At 37.7% G+C, this 22381-nt stretch overlaps 2 protein-coding genes across 2 annotated transcripts; one reads left to right on the plus strand and one right to left on the minus strand.

Annotated features, from left to right (window-relative positions):
• Positions 1-1850: 1850 nt before the first annotated feature.
• Positions 1851-4970, plus strand: LOC122822990 (phenylethanolamine N-methyltransferase). Its single transcript, XM_044102165.1, has 3 exons — positions 1851-2148; positions 2424-2634; positions 3490-4970. The coding sequence occupies exons 1-3, from the start codon at positions 1977-1979 to the stop codon at positions 3926-3928; spliced, it is 822 nt and encodes a 273-aa protein (XP_043958100.1). The 5' UTR covers positions 1851-1976; the 3' UTR covers positions 3929-4970.
• A 616-nt stretch (positions 4971-5586) lies between these two features.
• Positions 5587-21010, minus strand: LOC122822989 (protein phosphatase 1 regulatory subunit 1B-like). Its single transcript, XM_044102164.1, has 5 exons — positions 20622-21010; positions 10719-10802; positions 8565-8640; positions 6690-6806; positions 5587-6604 (listed from the first exon to the last, which is right to left on the minus strand). Exons 1-5 carry the CDS (start codon positions 20748-20750, stop codon positions 6501-6503), a joined length of 510 nt encoding a protein of 169 aa, XP_043958099.1. The 5' UTR covers positions 20751-21010; the 3' UTR covers positions 5587-6500.
• Positions 21011-22381: the final 1371 nt, after the last annotated feature.

A 22381-nucleotide genomic window follows, 5' to 3' on the forward strand; every position in this document is an offset into this window, starting at 1 on the left:
CTCACATTAAAACTGGACTAAGATTCAGTTTAGTGCTGAACCCAAAGCGTGATTTATTGAAAATAAAAACCTGAACTTACCAAGCAGGTGGTGTGTCAGGAAGAGAGCAAGTCAACAAGGTAAAACCAGACAGGAACAGGAAAGAGTTACTGAATGTGGAGCAGCAGTGGGCCGAGGCACCAAGGGAGACAGAAAAACACAGCAGAAAATCATTTCTTTAACATAGAGAGATGAAAAATTAATGCAAGTACAAGCAAGTAGAGCAAAATAAATGCTCAAGAAACACATAGCTAAATAAAAAAAGGCAGAAATAACTCAAAACATAAAAACTGAATCATTGAGAAAAAAAATGTCTCCATCTAATTTATAGGTGCCAGGCTAGAAGCAGGGGCTTTTTTCTTGGCCAAGATTAGTAAGGAGTGCTTTACTGTGGACGGTATTCCATCAGAAGACGCCCAAACTGGTTTGGGAATAAGCACATCAAAAATTTGAATACGTGAGTTGTATAATCACTCCACTCTCCAAAAAACAATGGGTTCAAGACCACCCTTAAAGATTTAAAGCAAATGTTTCAACACAACGCGTTAAACAAAAGTCAGAAATGATTAGTAAGTAAAGAATGAAACAAATACAATAAATCTTAGATAGCTTGAGCCACCAGTGCATCTGTTGTACAGAATTTGAGCATTTCTCAACTGTTTGTTTTTTCCTAAAGTAACTATGAAGGTGGGAACAAGCCTGCAATAAAACTGCCACAGGGGGGCAGAACTAACACCCCCACCCTCAGCCCAGATAAGGTAAAACTGACTAGTTACCTTGTTAATAACTGAAAAAGATCAGAGCAATCATACTGTTCCTGGTGAGAAATACCATTTGTGTGTGAAAAAGTTCTGTCCGAACCAAACATCAAGGGGAAGAGCTGGCATTCACAAAGTAAAAGGTAGAAAGTGTGTGTTTTTTTCAGAAGTATATATGTAAAGATTGAGGAACTTGTCATTCTTGAGCAATGTTTTGGTCTTTTGTGGTTTAATAATTTAGTTTGATGTATTGTTACGTTAATAACATTCAAATGTATTTCTCTTTAATATATAACTTCTGTTGAGCAGAACACAGAAAACAGAGGGTATGAAATAATGGTCTTACCCTAAATGAATATTATTCCATCCATCCATCCATTTTATATTCACCCTTTGTCCCTAATGGGGTCGGGAATGAATATTATTAAATTTTGAAATTATGTTGCTTTTTTATGATAATCTGAGACCTTTGGCCTTCAAGTCCTCGTCAAACTGCTTGGTTAGCTGATGAGACCAGACTTTCCCTCTCAGTCTGCTAGAATTGGAGAACATTTGCAAGGCTGAGTGTGCAAATATTGTCAAGTCAAGATGTGGCATGTTGATAGACAAAGGAGAAATCAAATTAAAACATCTTCTAGAAATGTACTTGTATAGATCATGGCTTGAAAATACATGTGCAATGAAGTTTTAACTTTTTTCTGTGATTTAAAAAAAAAATTATTTCATTAACATATGCACACTGTTTGGTGTTGAGAAATGTATTTCCATCCAGGAGAACTTACTCTTTATTCTACATATTGTACCGGAATATCAATTATAATGTCTCACTGAGAAAGAAATTAGTAATTTCTCTTATAAAAGTACATCCTAGACTGCAGAGAAGGACCTGAAGGGCCATCAGAGTAGTGCATTAATGGGTGTCGTGTTGGAGGATAGCCCCTGATCCGATGGTATCAATGCTGCAGGGCAGAAAACAGAGCAAGTGAACAAATGCTATCAGGCGGAATGGGCCAAAAAGAAAACAAACAGGATCGCTATCTCTGCAAGAGTGGCCCGAAGCACACACGCACACATAATAGCACAGATACACCAACACACACAGGTATAAAAGTCAACTTTCAAGCGTCAGCAGCACACCTGAACACGGACCAACTGTAAAGACAGAGGTGAGGAAACGTGATGGAGGAAAAGGGAAAAGAGAACAGCATAGCAGCTATGGCAGCCTGCTACCAGAAATTTGATCCTGCAGCATATTTGCAGTACAACTACACTCCACCACGTGCTGATTTTACAAGAAAAGACAGCATCGTGCCTTGGAAACTGGCCTGTTTACACAGAGCTTTCACTGAAGGTAATATATTTGTCATAATGTAATTACCATAGTATGGATGTGCTACCATCTCACTATAACCCATAACTTTTGTGTACTGTCAGAAGTTTTAATGCAATGTCCTTTTATTTATTTTTTGTCCAAATAGAAACACTCAAGTTAACCTGTTGATACGGTTTGATCAGAACTTACCTAAAATCACATCTGACGTGTTTAAGAAATGTTGAACTTCTGTGCTCCTCTAAGGTGTCTCTGTTGCAACTTTGCTTCTTTTTTCTTCTCCCTCTTCCTCCCAGGGGATGTGAGCGGTGAGCTCCTGGTGGACATCGGATCAGGTCCCACTTTTTATCAGGTGATGAGTGGCTGTGAAGTTTTCAACAAACTGATCCTGACAGATTTCTTGGAGATCAACCGACAGGAGCTGCGGCGCTGGCTTCAGGATGAGGGAGGATGCAGCCTGGACTGGACTCCCTACTTGGAGCATGTCTGCAAGCTGGAGGGCCGACGGTATGAAAGTGTCTTGATAAAAAGAAATGATTTGCATATTTTGACAGACTATTACCTCAAATTTAAATGTAACAGGCCAACACAAAGTAGTGCATTATAAGGAACTGAGGGAAAAATTATTGTCGAACTCAGACAGTGTGCTATTTATATGTATGTAAAGTATATTAATGTGTCAGAATTATCCAATCAACGTTCATTCCAATTGAGAATGTGTGTTGAGACTATAAATCGCGCTCACAGATGTTCACCATCCTTTTGGACTGAGCTTTAGGAAATTTACAAATAACCCTGGCCAACAGTTTTGGGCGTTAGATGTGCCAAGATGGTAGAGTAGAATCCCAAAACACTCATTTTGGGCCTGAATACAAATACAAAAGCTCTTTGGAAACTATGGATATTTTCCCTTCCACTTCAGTATGATGCACTACTTTGACTTGAACTATAAAATAGTAAAATACCATGAATTTGAGGTTAAAAATTGGGCTAAATACAACTGAACAAAAGCGTCCGCAGTCTACCAGTAGCAGGGAATTGTGTGCACAGGGTAACTTTAGCTTAAGTATTGTACTACTTTGTGTTATTTAACACAGAGAGGGGTGCTAAAAACTTGAATAAAACTTATGAATTAACTTCTAAGTAGGGTCAAGTTTTACAAAATCCTGCTAATGATCCAATAATTTGACTTAAATGTTTCGAAGCAGTAGAACAATGAGTCAAGGAGTTTGGGTCTCTCCTCTAACACATAAAATCACGAATCACGATATATTCATTAAAGGTGTATGAATACTTATACGAAACTCTATTTGTTGCCTGATTGCATGTAAGTTGATGATTGTTATGCGCTGTTTTTACCAGGTCCTCAGCTTGGCCTGAGAAAGCTACCCGGCTGCGTCAAGTCGTGTCGGACATCCTTCCGGTTGACGTGCACTGTTCCCAGCCTGTGGCTCCGGACTCGCTTCCGTCAACCGGGGCCGACTGCCTGGTGTCCTGCTTCTGCCTGGAGAGCGTCAGCCCCGACCTCCCGGCCTTCACCAGGGCGCTGGGTCACATCGGGAAGCTGCTTCGTCCCGGAGGCCACCTTATGCTGATCGGAGCCCTGGGAGAGAGTTATTATTTCGGTGGTCCAGGGGTGAGGATCCCTGTGGTCCCCCTGAATGAAGCCCAGGTCTGTGAGAGTTTGAGGGAAACCGGTTATACCCTGATCAGGCTTGAAGTCTACACTCTGCCTCAGGACATGCGGGTTGGAGTTGATGATGTGACCGGGGTGTTTTTCGCAAAGGCGAAGAAGGTTTAATTGAGGTCACTGGCGTGGATGTGGCGTTGCTGTTTATTAGTCAAATATAAGTTCAGCAGTCAAATAAATTCACACTTGTTTTTTCTTTAAATGAGAAGTTAGTTTAAATGTAATTGGAGAAAGAAAAAATCCTCAAAACTAAAAATGTTTTCTAAGTTTCTCGGACTTTAGCTGTGAGGAACGCAGTTAAAGACTGACCCCTGCTGGCGAAATACGGCTACTGCAGCTGACACAGAAATCTAGTAGTCAAAACATTTTGTCATTTGCAAAAGTTAGTTTTATCTATCTATTCTGTGTTATATCCTTATAAAATATAATGTCTGTCTTGTTCGCTTATATAAATATGCTCCATAAATGTTTATCCAGATATTGAGAAACCATAACATGATGTGAAAAGCCTAAAAAATATATAATTTAGAGCAAAATTTAAAAAGAGGTATGTTTTACTCTTCTGTATGGTGAAATTTATCTGCATTTCTGGTGTTTAATGTTGTGCAATTGGATAAATTAAGCACTAGATGTCACTTTATGGCTATTTATACCTGAAAATCAAACTCAAATAATGAAAACTACTTGATATGCTTCCTGGTGTGGTCACTCCTGTTCCACCTATAGACTCACAGTCAGTACATAACAATCCTGAAGTGCTGGAATACAGACAGAAAGTAACTGGACTTCTTGGTTTGGTTCACCTCTTATTCAAAAAGCTTCGTCAGATTGTCATAATGGGTTTGGATTTCTAGGCTTACATGTCGTTTTGGGATCATAATGACCCACTGCATCCTGAGTTCCCTGGTCCAGAAAAACATGAGGTGTTCCACATGTTTCAAAAAGTCAGTGGTTGTAGAACCACCTGAGAAAGAGTTAAGACTGCAGCATCACACACTGAGATAAAATCTTTACTCTGCTATAGATTTCTTCTGGTTTGCCATACTTAAGTGTTTTAGATCAGAGGTTTTGAAATCATTTTCATTTTGGGCCATATCAAAAATCTGAATGTTCTTAAAGGGCCAGTTGTGCCAAAATGTATTCACAAAACCAATTCAACTGTTAAAATATCAATAAACAGCTTTTTGTTTCAGCTTCCAATAAGTGTGAACGTTTTTTGACACTAATCATTCCATCCAGGATTATGATTTTTTTGGTGGTTTTTTTTTTAACAACCAAAATCACAGATTTTGCGCCAGTAATTTTTAAATATGTGTAAAGAATTTTTATATTTATGAGTGACGTTATCTTTTTATTAATGGCCATATCAGTCACGGACTATAATTTTACATCAATTAAGGCTGAGGCAGCAGTCACTTAAGCCCAATGATTTTGGCTAATTTTGAGAAAAATTGCAGTAAAAATCTGAGAAAATGTGGGAATTTGTAGACTTTGTGTGAATTTTGCACATTTGTTGAAAAACTGGAGGGACTTATTCATGTAATTCGGAGTCTAGAGGGCCACATAAAAAGCTACGGCGGGCCACATTTGGCCCGTGGGCCTTGAGTTTGACACATGTGTTTTAGATACTCAAAAGTTAATAATACCAGACTAAATATACAACCCATTTTTTTTCTCTTAAAACTAATATGTGACATTCTTCAAAGTGGCACTTATGTCAAAACATTCTGGACTATTTAATCTGTTAGTTACACAAAGAAAAATCTTTTATTGCATAATTGTTACAGGCAGATTGTTCAATCCCACTTAAAGCAACAACTTGTTTGAATAGGTTTATTAAGAATGAATCCATTAGTAATATACACAGGTTAATATATTATATACAGCTTAATAAATGACCATTCACACTTTTTAGGTAATTTATTTAACTGTGTATTTAACTGTATAAATACACAGTTACTAGGTAACTGTGTAATTTATTTAACTGTGTAGGATTTTCGATGCCAGTTAAAAGTGCTTTCTCAACTTGATCACATTTGCTATAGTGACCATCTTACAAAAGCCTGTTGATAATGTTCCAGCAGATAAACATGGCTAGATTATCATGATTAGTTGGATTAGTCCCCATAATTATTAATATGGCAGCTGTGTAGATGTGATCATCTGTTATTCATCATCTTTTCTCCATCGACCTTTTGTGCAAATATTCAACAAAGTTTGCATCTCCAGAGTGAAATGAGTGAAATTCTGATAATCTATGACCAAACATATATAAGTAGCGATTATTGTAGTTGATGCAAATGTTAAATATATTTATGTGGCACTTTGGTGTATGTGGTCTATCATTTTAATTTACAATTTGTAGCCAAGAAAGTAAAATACAGCTAAAAATCTGACATGGTTTTCCTGTTTTGATGTGTTTACAGCTGACATGGAATATTTCTCCAGCCTTCTTGGCTGTCTCAGGTTAAACTTTAACCCATATCTGCTCATTTGCATTATTTCCCGATGATTGTATGTTTCCTCTGCTCTTTCTTTTTTCACTTTCCGCTGTGTTGTTGCATGCATGCATGCACACACCTGCAGACCTAAAAAGCACATATGTACACCCATGAACACGCAAAAAATGTCCACACATGTGCGCATTCTCTACAAACTCTCTTGGCCAGTTGTCTTCTTTTTGTCATTCCCCCTTTCCTTCCTCCAGTTCTGTGGTCTCGGCTCTTGTGGCTGAACTTCCCAGCAGCTCACAAAGATCCGTTGAAGGTTCGCTTTCTTCTCTTAAATCTGGTGTGAAAGAAGTTTTAAATGGAAAATCACTTCCTATTCAGTAAAAGTTTCGGTATTACATGGAAAATTGTGCACCACCCACTTGCAGTTGATGCTGCCTGCTGCTTTTCCTCATCATCGTGTTGCTCCTCTTCCTCTCCAGAAGAGGGCGCTTCTCTGTCCAGAGACTTCAGGTGTGCCTCAGCCAACATCTGGACAGCTGGAAACGCAAATCAGTAAAACAGAAACTCACGCTAACAGACAACAGATGAAAGGGTTCATGTTTTTGAAGTTTGGGCTAAAAGTGTTTAACTTATAAAAGAGGAAAAAGAAAGATGGTGACTTTATCATGTTTGAGTGCTCAATACATTGTTTAAGGACTGAATCAACACACTGACCTCTAAACATGTTTACATCCTTATCTACAATTATCTTGTTCTCAAAAGTTCATTTTTAGCTAACATGGTCAGGGAACTAATGCTAAAATGTCACTTGTCTTTGTTCTGTAGTGCTGCTATTTTCTGTCACAGATAAATAACAAAACAAACCGTCTGCCTATATGACGTAACCCAGACCATGATTCATCTGATCAGATCAGGCACAAGGGAGTACATATTAAATATAAAATAATTACATATAATTAACCAAATTATTTAAATTTCTAACTGGGTTGGTGGAGGAACTTAAAGTTAAAATACCTTATCTTCATTAAAGTATCAATATCAGCAGTGATTACTCATCACCGACAGTGTTAATGTCTTATAAAACGATTTATTTTCATCTGCAATGTCACAAGGTAAGCTAGTCATTTCATCTGGTCCTCCAGCTGTACTTTCCAAAACAGCAGAGCTCAGATCATGAAATAAAGCTGTGAGATAAAACCTGGGCCAACAGCATGGTTGGAAAAACTGCCCTACTAATATATGAATACATTAAATTGTTCCAGTGTTTTAGTGCATTTGTTGACCTTCTCCAAATGTTTGTTTATTTCTGCATTTATTTTTAATTCTGGTTCTCCATACATGCTCATCAATTATCTGCTAAAATGGCTGACAAACAGCAAGAGAAAAACAAGACTTATCTCAAAGAATGTAAAGACTTCTGAGTCAACATCTACCTTTTTGCTTCCTTTCTAGCTTCCTGTGACGGCTTGCTGTACTACAGTGCTAATTCTACTTTGTGCATTAACGGAAGCAAAAAGTGGAAATTCAGCCTTAAAGGAGGTTTTTTTTTATTTTATTTATGTCTTCTGCTGTAAAAGTACTGCATCTAGCAACATTTCTGTCAGCATTTCTGCTCATGAGGGATAAGCAAGATTTTTTTATATCCTCAAGATTTGCACAGTCCATTTAAAAGTTTTTGACTAATTTCTTTGTTTTATGGGGAAATTAAAGAACCGGTTTGTTTTTGTTATTTCTATGCCTTAGATCAAGGAAGCAAAAGACCTTACGAAAATGGTGCCTTCATATTTAAAATCTTAACCCAAATCTTTATCATCTCTGGGCAAAATTATTAAAATCCAGCAACAACGCAGCTCGTTATAGAGACCAATATGCTGTTTCTTAGATACGTTAAAAGCCTGCTGTCATATAAGGGACACTAGAGCCCACAAAAAGACCCCCGGTGGGAAAAAAAAAAAGTAAATTTGAAGTTATTGCGCCATTAACAAACACAGAAATATTTTTGCTAGCATTAACAGCAGCATATCTGCGTATGTGAAAGAGAGCATGTTGCAGCTGCAGCCCCTAATCCAGGATGATCCAGAACGGACCCACAGCTGTTTTTGCTCCTAATCTGACATGGCACACTGATCCACACTCATAAGCGACACAGAAACCAATAAATCAGACTGTTTTTGGATACAAATGTCTGGATTTTGACAGACATGTTCCAACTCAGCATTTGATTCTTCATTCATGTTTGTGGTATATGAGGGCACATTTGCAAGATAATCTTAAGAAAAAAAAAAGGCATTTACCTTTAAGTGAGGGTGGCTGGTACGTTGCCATGTGAACCAGTTTGGCTTTTGTGGATCCATTTTCACCCAGAACCCACTGTGGAAGCAATGAATGAGAATCACTGTTCGCAGCAGACAGATGTTTTCGTCAACATCTGGGGAGTGGGGTAAAACAGCCCAGCATTATCTTGTTTTTGTATGACATGCAAAAAATGAAAATGAAAATTAAAACAGAGATGTGTTTTACTTGTAACTGGTGGCTGGAATTAAAAGTAGAAGGGATGACGCAGAAAGGTTGTTACTTTTGTAAATCAACAGAAAGAAAGAAGATTTTTGGAGTTTTATCAGTATATGTCTGGCAGAGAAAGCAACTCGAACTTTGTTTTTTTTAATAATTTACATACTTATCATTTTATAATTTTTTTTGTACCCCTCCAGGGGGTCTTTTGTGGGCTTTAGTGCCTCTTATATAAAAGTAGGCTGACAGAAAAAGGGGAAGACGTGCGAAAAACATCGCCGGGTCCGGGAGTCGAACCCGGGACAGCTGCATCAAGGCCTCCAAACATGGGTCGCGCTATCCCCTACGCCACCACGGCACGCCCATCATTTTATATTTTAAATTTGTAAGTGAACAGAAATTAAAACGAGGATTTAATATGAGTTACTCAACTTATCTGACAGGAGAGCTGGTCTGCTTTTGTGGAGATGAACACTCACAAAAGTTTGCAAATCTCTAACTTTTTTCACATGGCAACCACAAAATTCATTTGTATTTAGTTGGGATTTTGTGAGGTAGAACCAACACAAAGTACTGCAGGATGAATGACTTTCAGTTTTTTTCCCAACAAATTATTGTCTAAAAAGTGTGGTCTGCATTCAGCCTCTGTAAGTCCATCCATCCATCCATCCATCCATCCATTTTCTTACACCCTTTATCCCTAATGGGGTCAGGAGGGTTGCTGGTGCCTCTCCAGCTACGTTCTGGGCGAGAGGCGGGTTCACCCTGGACAGGTCGCTAGTCTGTCGCAGGGCAACACAGAGACATACAAGACAAACAACCATTCACACACACACACTCACACCTAGGGAGAATTTAGAGAGACCAATTAACCTGACAGTCATGTTTTTGGACTGTGGGAGGAAGCCGGAGAACCCGGAGAGAACCCACCATGCACAGGGAGAACATGCAAACTCCATGCAGAAAGTTCCCCGGCCGGGAATCGAACCCAGGACCTTCTTGCTGCCAGGCAACAGCTCTACCAACTGTGCCACTGTGCAGCCCGCCTCTCTAAGTAAACACTTTAAATATTATATTTTTCTCTGAAATTACAGCTGCATCTGAAAGTTTCTACCAGTTAGTCTTTTCTGAATATCTCAGTCAGACTGAAGGGCGAGCTTCTGCAAATTCATTTGAAATTATTGTGGCAATTTTTTAATTATAAGTAATTCCAGCTCTGACAAATGTCGTGATCAAAAACCTTTTTCCACCACAGATGCCAAAAGAAAAATTGTCTTAGTTTAATTTAAAGAGAGCATCTTTTTCAACATCTTTTCTGTTTCTCTTTCTGAAGTTAAATGCTTGCACCACATTTTATCACGGTGTCAGAGGAAAGAGGCTGAATGCAAATGTCACAATTTTTAGATCTTTATATGAAAAATATTTTGAACATTGCCCATTATTTTCATCCACTTCACTTTGTGTTGATCTGTAAAATAAAGTCTGATGTTTGGGTTTTTAATGCAACAAAGTTCAAGAAAAAAAGAAAGTTCTAGGGGTGTGAATACTTTTACAAGGCCCTGCATTTATATGGAAAAGATATTTTAACATTAACAACGTTTATAACATTAGATTGTAGTTGTTACATAAAAAACTTTTCTAGTTTTAACATAAAAATTTATTTCAATATAAATTGCAAATAATCCAATGCATACTTTTCTACTGGAAACAGCTATGTTCATTCTTAAAACAATTTAGCATCTTTACAGCTTAAATTTAGAAAAAAAACTGTCTCTCATTTACATACTTTCTTTATAAAACACTCAATTTCCACACTGTGTAATGGTGTAATAAAAAAGAGTAGCAAAACAAATGAAATCTGCAGCTCTTCATCATGAAAGAAGATTAAAGTTTAATATAAAAGTTCTCTGGGTTGACTTGTTACTCCTTGGTGATACCTGATGCGAGCTGCTGTCCTCCTCTGGTGATGGCGGGTCTGTCAGTTTGAAGAGAGTGGCAGGTGTTGGCCTCCGGCGTCGAATCTTTGCAAAGACAAAAAGAGAATTTTCTGTCTTTATTGCTACCGCAGCGTGTAAGGCTGCGTACATTTCCATTGTTTATGAGTTTGCAACCAGGACTTTTTGCTTTTGTTCTGGAGTTGGGGTTCTCGGTTCACAACAAAACACTAAACTTGTTTCTTTCCTAAACGCTGTCATAGCCTGTCATGTCCTCCATAATGCATATAATCGTTTGAACGAATTACTTGGTGATCTTTAGGCATTTGTACCTAAGGCTTGATCAGATAAGTCGAGGTTCACAGATGTCTTTCTGATTTTTGTCTTGTTTTTCTGGATTTTTTCCATGAAGGTTTTAGGGTTATTCCAAGGGTAAAACCTTAAAACTCATCTACAGATGTGATTTTTTTTTTTTGATCTAAATGTTTAATTAAACCTACTGGAGAATCCTGAATATTTTTAATACACCCCAATCTTTAAAATATATTTTAAAAATATATCAAAATGTATTATTTAATCTGGAATATAACAAAGTGAACTAATTTGGGTCGTCCTGACGTAAAACAGGAGACATTCTGTCTGATTCGATGTTAGACGATGAGAAAAATGTAAATGTAAATATCTTGTGTATGATATTGTTCTTTCCAACACAACACAAGTTTTGCTTCGTTGTATGTTTATTATCACTGGTGGACCTTTGATCTTTACCTTGATTGTCCTTTTTTTTCTTGCTATGAGATGTATAACAGCTATTTGTTATTTACAAAGCAATGTGAGTCATCGGCTTCAAAAGTTATGCAACTTATGAAGTGCAGAACAAATATTCAGCTCTTTCTTAGCAACTTGTCCAAAAATAGTTCCTAGCAGAGGGACCCCAAACTCTATAAAGTAGGTAAAGTTTCCCCACTTTAGTGATTCAGTGCCTTGCTTTAATGTCCATAAAATGCTTTCAATTTTAAATATTTTTATATTTAAAACATTGCTTTCATTACTATAACACCTGCACCAAACGTTTAAATGCATGGCTTTTATTTCCAAATATATTATTTCTGATTTTCAGGAAATATTTATTTTTGTAATAATACCTTTTCAGGCTCTAGCGTCTTACTACACACATTATTTTATTGCTAGAACACCTGCAGAAGGAAGGACATCAGTGTAGGCATAATATATGTGGGCGGCTCCTTCTACCGCCTCTGCTTCCCTCCGTTTGACAAATTTATCTTGCAATCTCTTCAACCTAATGTACTGCTGATATTTGAGAATATGATTCAAAAGAATCACAGAAAGAAATAGACAGAAATCAAAATCAGTACCTTGTTTAGGCATCTGTTTGAGAGCTCTTGAGATATAGACCTTTGTTGCAAGTGGAGGCATAAGGTCAAGCTCATACTGAATGTTCTTGTTGTTATGAAAATCTGAGATACAAAAACACCAGTGGGAGGCAAAGGCTGTGTAAAATGTTTTTTTTTTACACATGTACACAGCAGGAAGTGGAATTTCTTTCCTTGTTTTAGAAATTCAGCACATTACATTTCCATGTAGTAGAAACAAGGTTATGGGACGGATCCTGCTGGCCCTCAAGGTTTTCCTGTGCTCTCCTTTCTACACCTGAATGTGTTTCTCGATTTTCAATGCTGCCAAACTCGGTCAATATTTCTGCCTGATGAAAACCAAAAGTTCAGCTTTTTTAAATTAGAAATTGACAGTAGACACATAAAAAAGACTTGTAATACTCAGGGTTTCCCCCAGTGTATTATAAGCCTGGCGGGCCACCAGACTTTACTTGTACCCCCACCAGGCTTATTTATTTAAGTCTTTTTAAAATGTTTACATTTTTAAGACTTTATAGTTGGTGTTCAGGTATTAATCTTCCAATAACACATAATTATTAAGTTATATTTTCAAATTTTTTGTCAACTTTAAACATTTTTTAACTCAAAAACACGACGGGCTGCTGGATGAATGACTGCCCCGGCATCCAACCACCAGACTTAGCAAGTTTTCCGGGGGAAACTTTGATACTGTAACGTTATCTTCTAGCAACACGGTCAATGAAAAGACGGATGACTTTACAGTCAACCAGCAGACAGTCTCTGACAAGAAAAAGGTCATGGGTAAACAAGCTGATTGTTTCCAAGCAAAGAAAGGGAAGATTGAGCGAAATAAAATAAGTGTACAAACATTTATTGGGAAAACTGAGAATTAAAATCTATTCAAGAAATTGTTTTAGATCCCAAGATGTGGACTGTGGGATCTATTGTTGACATATCCAGGATTTGGTCAACAATTGAACCATAGAGACAATAATTGTGTTTCCATTAACATTAAAATCGTGCAATTTGACATTTTTAAAATAAATTTGCTTCATGGAAAAACGTCAATTCTGGAAAAAACCAAATTTTTCATTGTAAAGTTTTGGCACTAGAATGAGGTGGGATTTTGGCCGTATCAAAATTAGTGTACTTCACAAAACTGTAAATTATATCTTAATTTGCATCACACAAGTCTGATCAAACATCTGATCAAAAATTGGATGTTACTACTGGCAGAATAGACGAAGAAGACAACAGGAAGTGGTAGAAGGATCATGGCGCTGCATGTTTTTTTATGTTTTAATGTGTGATTTCAATTGCATTTCTTTTGTAATGGAAACAGCACAAATACATAATTGTGTTTATTCAACTTTAGCTGAATATCAACAAAGTTTTACGTTAATTTTTAATGGAAATGCAGCCAGTGTCAGAAGCATTTTACCTGGGCTAAAGAGAAAACTACTTCATGTTGTTTTCACCCGATTCTGACCCATTGATCTGGATGTTGCAGCCGAAAAAAGGTAGTTTTTTGCAGTTTGTTTTTTTCCTGATATTAGTGAACAAATCGCCTCAGTTTTTTTGTCGTTATCAGACAGGAGGCGGCTCCCCGTAGTTTCTTCCTACGCTTTAGCCCATCTGCTTTGAGGTTTGACATGCTGTGCATCACTATCATTATTCTGTTGTTGGCTGAAGTAAAGACAGTTGGACCACATTTTGTACAAGATTAATCAAACTTTTTGCCGTTTTTATTCCGTTTCATGCAAACTAAAAATCAAACTTCCACACTCTGTGCTACAAGTAAGAGTTAGTCAACGATTAAGAGCAACATTTAACCTCAAGAGTCTAAAATTACAACATTTATAAACCATAAATGCAGTGTGGGGGTCAGATCTGGTTCCTAAAGAGGCTTTCAGAGAGATTCTCAATCTCTATAGTAGTACAGATGAGAGGGTGGAGGCATAAATCTCTTGTTGTGTTCATATAATGCTTTTATTTACTGTGTCTAGTCCAGTTAGCCTGCAACCTGTTAAAGAACAGATGAAAAAAGTGTATAATTTGTATTTAACTTGTAATGTTGCACGAGTGAAATAACTTTCTGAATATGTGTGAAGCATCTTGTTGAATAATGTCTCTGCTTGTGGTCTTTTCTGCACTCTGAAGTCATTTTCAGACTAAAAGGTTCACCACTAGGGCGTGCTCTGGTTAGTGTAGAGGTTAGCGCGCCCCACGTTTGGAGGCCTTCAGTCCTCGACGCGGCCGTCGCGGGTTCGATTCCCGGACCCGACGACATTTGCCGCATGTCTTCCCCCTTCTCCTTCCCCCTTTCCTGTCAGCCTACTATGATAAAAGGGACACTAGAGCCCACAAAAAGGACCCCCTGGTGGGGAAAAAAAAAAAAAAAAAAGGTTCACCGCTGTTCCATGTTTTCTCCATTTGTGGTTAACAATTCTCACTTAATTCCTAGAAGTGTTAATGAAGAATGTTAGAAAGGGATCAGCTCTATAAGTATTCAGTCTTTGCATTCATTTATTTACTTGCTATAAAAATTCCTTGAACATGTGACTTGCTATAATTATCAAAAAACATCTAAAATGAAAATCTAAGCGTTATTCCAACTTCCAGAACTTCTGGCTAAAACTGTGCAACATTTCATACAATTTCTGCTGCATGCAAATGCCATGCTTATTAACTGATGACCAAACAAATATTCTGTTGTTCCTGTAAACTAAATAACTTCCCGTCGGTTCATGTTTGGAGCTCTCGGATATTCTGGGGAGAAATTTAGTTCTTGGCTTTAACTGCCCTTGCCCTTAATTCAGGCCTCAGTCATCCCCAGCTAATCTTTTTTTTAATCTGCAGCCTCCTTCCTTGGCTGATTCTTTCTCAACTTTTAATGCTTTTTCTTTTTTAAAATATTTTAATACTTAACTGCCTTCTAGAAAACTGGGATATATTGGGAAAATAAGAAGGTCACAGGCGTGCTTAAACTGCTGAGCTCCATTTCTAGACGTTAAACAATGACCAAATTCCTGGAACTGATATCTGACTTCATCCAGTCGAGTAACTTGCATGCACTTGGACATGGCCGTACTCAGTGACCTCTGGACTTGCTTCAGGAGAACAACCCAGAAATTGTTTTGGCCCCTAACTGTAGGAGTTTGAAGCAAAAATGCACTGTAGCGGGTAGGTCTCAATCTCTTAGATTACGTGTGTCAAACTCAAGGTCCGGGAGCCAAATCTGGCCCGCTACAGCTTTTTATGTGGCATTCTAGACTCTAAAGTGAAACATAAATGGAACCGTCAGAATAACAGTGTGCGTAAATATTATTTTATCAATCAATTCAAAGCAGTTTTTATCGGTCCACTGCCAAATTGCATCAATTAGGCTGCGTTCACACTGCAGCCAGAAGTGACCCAATTCCGATTTTTTTTGCCTTAATTCGTCCTGTATCTGATCTTTTCAAGACAGTCTGAACAACACAGGCCGGATTTATTTTTTTATGCGACCCAGGCCACTTGGATATCCGATACGTATCCCATTCAAATGTGGCCTAAAGTCCAGGTTGCATTCATCTGACCTGAACGTCACTGACACTCGACAAATGTCACTATTCTGCGTCCTGATACGTGCAAGCGAAAAGAAGAACAACAACCCTGGAGGACTATAACGAGGATTAAGTTGTTAATATACTGGCTCCGGTTGGAAAACAATTTCAAAATCGCAAGCTATGTTCCACCGTTAGCATCCATATTTACTTCCGCAAACGCTGAGCACTTCTTCTTCTTTATGGCGGTTGGCAAAACACTGAGAATGCTCTCTATGTGTGACGTTATTGCGCCTCTACTGCGCATGCGGGACACTTTTAGGTCGTTTGCAGTTCACACTGGAGAACACATACTGGTCGGATATATTTGGAAGTGAACGGCCACGGCATAAAATCTAATTTGACAAAAAACATTGGAATTGGGTCACTTCAGGCTGCAGTGTGAACGTAGCCTTAGTCCCTCCAGGTTCTTGTGAATTACAGTGGAAATTCACGCAAAATCAACAAATTCCTGTATTTTTTCACGCTAAAGCTTAATTATTGCAGATTTTTTACAAAAATGATGAAAAACATTGGATCTAAGTGACAGCTTACTTCCACCTGCAGGTGGCAGTATTTATTGCTTCCACTGAACAGCTTCCTAAGCTTTACTTAATGTTGAGTTATAATCCATAATGATACAGCGCATCATGAAAAGTCACATTCACCATCATACATAAGTGCAGATATTTCTACATTACAACACTTTTTTATTGCAAAAAGGTAACAAAAACAATCACAAAATCCTGGAGGGGCTGAAAAGATGCTGTCTAATTTTAAGAATTTATTTAGGTTTTAACAGCTCAATGGGTTTTATCAATACATTCTGGCACAACCGGCCCTTTAAGAACATTCATGATTTTGATTTGGTCCAAAGGGAAAATGAGTTTGACACCCCTGACTCAGATGAATCAATGAACCTCCCAAACAACAAGGCTTAGCAAAGCAGCAGAGTTAGCGAACCATGGCGAAAATGAACCAACTCTGAACAACGGAGGCCCAGGAGTCAAAACTAATGAAATGCAGGTGGTGGCAATTCTCAGCCCAGGGGGAAAGACAAGGCAGAGAACCAGATCAGCATGTAGATCTAGGAAAAACAGAAGTTCAAGCAACTTATGTAGTAGAAAATACAAAAAGAAACATAAAAAGCTAAAAACAGAAGCAATTAATCAGAAAGTGAAGCTGAAAAACTGCCAAAACAGTTTTCTTGGAAGGAAAACTGGCTTGAGCGATTGGTGGAAATATATTCATGGAAAGACTAGATGAATACTAACAAGGTGAAAAGAAACCACTGAATCTGAACCGTATGCATGTGAGAACGTAAACAGGACCAAAGATCAGATCCAAATAACAGCATAGTGCCTGACAAAAGTGTTTTTACATTTTCTAATGTTTTTTTAATAGGACTTTATGTAATGGACTGATAGTGAAAAAAGTGATTTATTGTGTAATATTCAGACTCCTGAGTAAACACCTCAATACTCAATCACAGTCTGGAAACTGAAATCTTCATAGTTCTTTCTGATTGGATGGACAGCATACATTTCATCACCTCAGGTTCACAAGTAGACTTAGGTCTTAACTTTGATTAGACCACATGTGTCAAACTGAAGGCTCTTGGGCCAAATCTGGCCATTCGTAGCTTTTTATGTGGCCCTCTAGATCCTAGACTGAACACTAAGTGTGCATAAATATTATGTTATCAGTCAAATCAATGTAGTTTTTGTCAGTTTATTACCAAATTACATCATTCAGTTCCTCCAGTTTCTTGAGAATTATCGTGGAAATTCTCGCAAAATCAACAAATCACCGCACTTTTTTGCGCTAATACATAATTGGGAGTTTATTGCAGATTTTTCTCAAAAAATTGTCAAAAACGGTCTTATTTGTACTGAAGAGCTGCCTCAGTCTTAACTGATGCCAGATTATAGTTCATGATCTACACAGCGAGTAATAAAAAGTCACATTTACCATCAAAAATAAGCGCAAATATTTGCAATATTTGATTTTGATTGCAAAAATTCTTTAAAAAACTTATTTAATGGAGGTACTGAAAAGATGTTCAATAACATTATTTAATATTAATAATTAATTGATGTTGTAAAAGTTTGTGAACAGGTTTTATCAATACATTCTGGCAAAACCGGCCCTTTGAATGAAAATGACTTTGACATCCTTGGATTAGACCATTTTAATCCATGAGTATGAGTTCATTCCAATTCATTATACAGTTTTAGTTTTAACTGTATGTATATTTAACTGCTTTTCTTCCTCCACTGATTTGCATTTGTCTGTATCCATACTTCAGCACTGATCAGCTTCCCACAGCATGATGCAGCCACCACCATCCATGTGTAACTTGTTCTTTAAAAAAAATCAAGGTGATGAGCATTAGTTTTTGCTAAAACAAACAAAAAAAAGGGGGGGGGGGAGTAATACTTTTCTATTTTACGACCAAAAACCTTATTCCTTCACAAGTTTCATGTACTTCATACAGGACTTGTGGTAAATTTTAAGCAATCTTTGGAGAGGATAACTGTACTTTGGTTTTCTGATGTTCTCCTACTGAAGCCTTTACTGAACAATAACAAACAGATTGACTCTATTTTCTAATGAGGTTAGTTCTGCCGGTTATTATTTGCAGTTGACCTTATATAGAGTTCATGGAAAAGGTTCATGTAAAAGGTACACTTCTTTACATTTCAGTTACGCACTACTTTGTGTCGATTATTTAAAATCCCAATAAGATAATGTTGTTATTTGTGGTTTTAATGTGACAACATGTGAAAAAGTCCAAGGACTAATTTAAGCCACTTTTGCAAGCCTCTGTGACTGGAGGGTGCTAAAGCAAACGATGACACGCTTCTGCTCTAGAAGGGCCAAAGAAAGTAGTCCGACACTCTGGGGACAAGTGAGCTATAAACAGCAGATGTGCAAGAAGTATTTGAGTGGCTGGTGATGATTGATTTATTAGTTTATTTATACATTCCAGGAAAGAACAAGCCTTCCAAACAGATGTTTTTTTGAAAAGTTTCTCATCATCTGACATGGCACCTGTCTCCATCAGTAAGGTTTCGCTCCAGGCAGCAGAATGCAATCTTAGGGCTACAATTAATGGCCATCATCTTACACAAATACAGTTTATTCCTCTGAAGGCCTGCATGTTTCACCTGCACTTGATTTAGAAAGATTCAGCCTCAGGCTCATGGCTCATTTTACATAACAAACACACACACACACACACACACACACACACACACACACAGCAGCTCCTCTCTTTACATGAGTAAAAACATGACCTTCTTTCCTTTCACATATGTGCTTATGGTGCTTCTGCTATGCTCAGACAAATCTCATTTTCAGCATTACAGATGGCTGCTTTATCCCTCACTTCTTCCTCATCCTCCACTCTTTTGAAGGGCAGACAACTCTCATTACTTTTAAAGGCTCCAAAAACTATAAAGCAGAACAGCTCAGCTTAATCCTAGAGCTGCTGCCCACAGGGTAATGTGGAGTGAAATGGAGTTTGGTGAAGTCTTGCTCGCCTGTTATGTAAAAGCATTTTAACCTCAAACTTCTTTAAAAGTCTCATGCACCAGGAATATGTCTGCAAAAACAAACGCAGCAAAGTATCTGAAACTACCAATAGAAATTTTCATTAAATGTCCATCATTATGACCTTGACCTTGATCTGACCTCACCATGTGACAAATACACATTGGTTCTTTTTAGGTCATTGCTAAAGAAACTAGTAGGTGTTGGATCCTACCATAACAATAGAAAGTTGAATGGAAGGAAAAAGTTTGGTTTATAATAGTTTACTCTGTGTGCAATGAGTCTATATTGGTGAACATGGAGGTAAATTAATACTGTTTTGTATTTTTTGCGTGTTATTTACTAGTTGTGTCGCAGTTTGACGTGGCTGCAGATGGGGTCGGTGTCACTCCGCCGCTGCTAGGAGACGTCGGTTGTGGAACGGATGTTTCTTTTTCTAACGGCTGTGTAGCGGTACTGCTAACGGAGTTACTTTGTAACTATCATTAAATTAAAATGTTGCGGACTCAATCACAACATCTCGCTTGATTGTACAAACCTTTATTAAATTGCCAGGTTGAGTAACATCTTGACTATATTTTGCAGAAGTTTTCCAAATGTATCGTCCACATTCGTCTCCAGGTGGTTTTCTGTCTGATTTTGTCCTGGACTCTGACTCGGTAAAACCAAAACTTAAATTTTACTTTGATGAAGTGATATGGATGTATAGTTGGAGTCATTGGTTATGGAAGTGTGGCCCAAAAGTTTACATTTTGCTTAATCCAGCCATAAAACATTTTTACAAAAGATTTTAGGTAATTTTAGTCAGGACTGAATGTTTTCTTTGAAATAACTTCACTCCCCAAGAGCTACTATCCTGATGTATCCCTTCTTTAGCATATCTGAATTAAACGATCCTCTCCTTATTAGGCTTCCTTCACCTGACTGATACCTGTGAGATCATTTTGATTTGTTGTAACCTCAGCTAAAGTAGCCAAATGACCAAACTGTCGCCATGTGAACTGAACTCAGTTAGATACAACGTTTATTGCAACTTTTTGTTTGTTTCTCTCCGACTAATTGGTTTGGTTTGTAGAGAAAACATAACCAATAACAAAAATGTAAAAAAATAAAAATTAAAAATTAAAACTGGCATGTGTACTGCGCTTATATAACTTAAAATGCGAACTTTATGAACTGAATTACTGGAATGCTGAAACTTTTTAATGATATTTTAATTGACTAAGATTCGCTTGCATTGCGTTTAATTTAATATATCGCGATAAACTTTTTATTGTTCCACTGTCTTTCAAAATCTACCGTATTGGCCACTTTAAAACTTTAAACATTTTAACGTCCCTGGAGGCGTTAAACACAGGTTTATCTCTAGACATCACGCTGCGGGGCCTCACCATCTCCACCTGTCGCGGATCCAGCTGCAGAGGTACGGAGGACGGGACAGAGAACTGGATCTTCCTCCGCGCATCCTTGTCCGCCTCTCGCTCCATCATCTCCGGGTCTGTGGGCAGCAGCGGGTCCATGGCATTCAGCCTGTCTCCTCACCGCAGCTGAGCGCACCGACGTCCAGCTTTAAAAACCCAGGCGGGTTCTGTGCAGTTTGTGGTTAACTGTGCGGTGGTCAAATTGAAGCAGATGCGGGCGAATAAAAATATTTGAGTCTCTCTGAAAGTGACAGATTCTCCAGCTTCCTCTCACTCTCTGGCGCTTTGTCTGTCCTCCCCTCTCCCACCCTCTGACCATATGCCTGTCCCGCTGTGATTACTGACCTGTTCTACATAACGAGGAGAAACCGAGCTCTGCGATGCTTTCAGCTGCCGTCGGAAATTCAAAATTCAAAGTGGACGAACTAGAAATGTCGTTTTACGTGAGCTGAGTAAGAGGTTTTCGTAAACGACACAGTTGCCAGTCGTGTATTATATACATTTGCCTTTTCTTCAAAAATCTGTAGGCTATTACATTTAGTAGGCTATTATTATCTTTAGTTATTATTTTGTTTTCGAGAGAAATTTCACAAATAGGGACTGATAACACTCCAGTTGCGAGCTTTCCTAAAAAAATTATATAACCTTCAAAGTATTTTATTTTGATTTTTGTGAGATAGGCCAACATACTGAAGCTTTGCCCCTTTTACTCAGATACCCTTCAGTAATATCCTATTTTTTCAGCTGCTTTTTATGTCAATAAAGCCTAGCTGTGTATAATATCAATCCAGCTGTTCTTTGGAGGCCTAATAGAGAACATTAGTTTAGCTTTTCTTCATGTGGAAGCTCAGACCCTTCAGTATTTGTAGAAAGATGCTGCAGATATTCTAGACGGAGGTCGTGCTGATCACCAAATTCCAAAACTCAAATCAAATTGTAAAATAAATTGACTATTAACTGCATTTCTTATAATCATAGTTAACACTTTATCCAGTATGTTAAGGAGCATTAAAAGAAGTAACACTACGCACATTTCTTTAATCAATTTGTATTTATAGCAAGTCGCCACGAGAGGGCGCCAAAAGGCAAAGGTTTGCTGTTTACTTTTTTAAAGTTAATGTTTATTTCAGGATCTCCATTTTACACTTATGGTTAAAAACGCAGGTGTTACAGCAAGGCGTGATGTTAAAAAGTTGCTTAATGTGTTTGTAAAATTCCTCGGTGTAGAATCATAAAGCTACGAAAACAAGTAGTTGTTTGTTATTGTCAGCAAAAAGCAAACAAATCGCATGTCGCTCCACCACCAGTCATCACTTGCGTGGAAAGGTGCATCTTTATGAATAGATCTCACCAGTCAAATTGTAATAGCTTCTTGTTACCAGCAGATGTCACCCACATCAAAAATATTAAAGTCCTAAAATGACAACCTGGAAAGGTTCTTTGTAAACAAAACCAATTACCTTCAAAGTTTCTAAATCTACGTCCTGGTAATGTATTACTTTTACATTTCATATTTAATATAAAAAAGTTTACTTTCTTTTTTAACTTTATTGTCATCTTATTTCGCTCTTGAAACACAGTATGACAAAATCCGCTCTAGATTTATTTCTAGAGATGTGAATGAGAGATTTTTCCTTTTTTTGGAAGACAAAACATTCATATTTAATAATAAATTAAATGGGAGAAGACATGGACATTTGTATTGTTATTGGGATAAAGTTGTGAAGTGT

This window comes from Gambusia affinis, linkage group LG20, assembly GCF_019740435.1.
Source record: "Gambusia affinis linkage group LG20, SWU_Gaff_1.0, whole genome shotgun sequence".
In the NCBI taxonomy this organism is placed as follows: Eukaryota; Metazoa; Chordata; class Actinopteri; order Cyprinodontiformes; family Poeciliidae; genus Gambusia; species Gambusia affinis.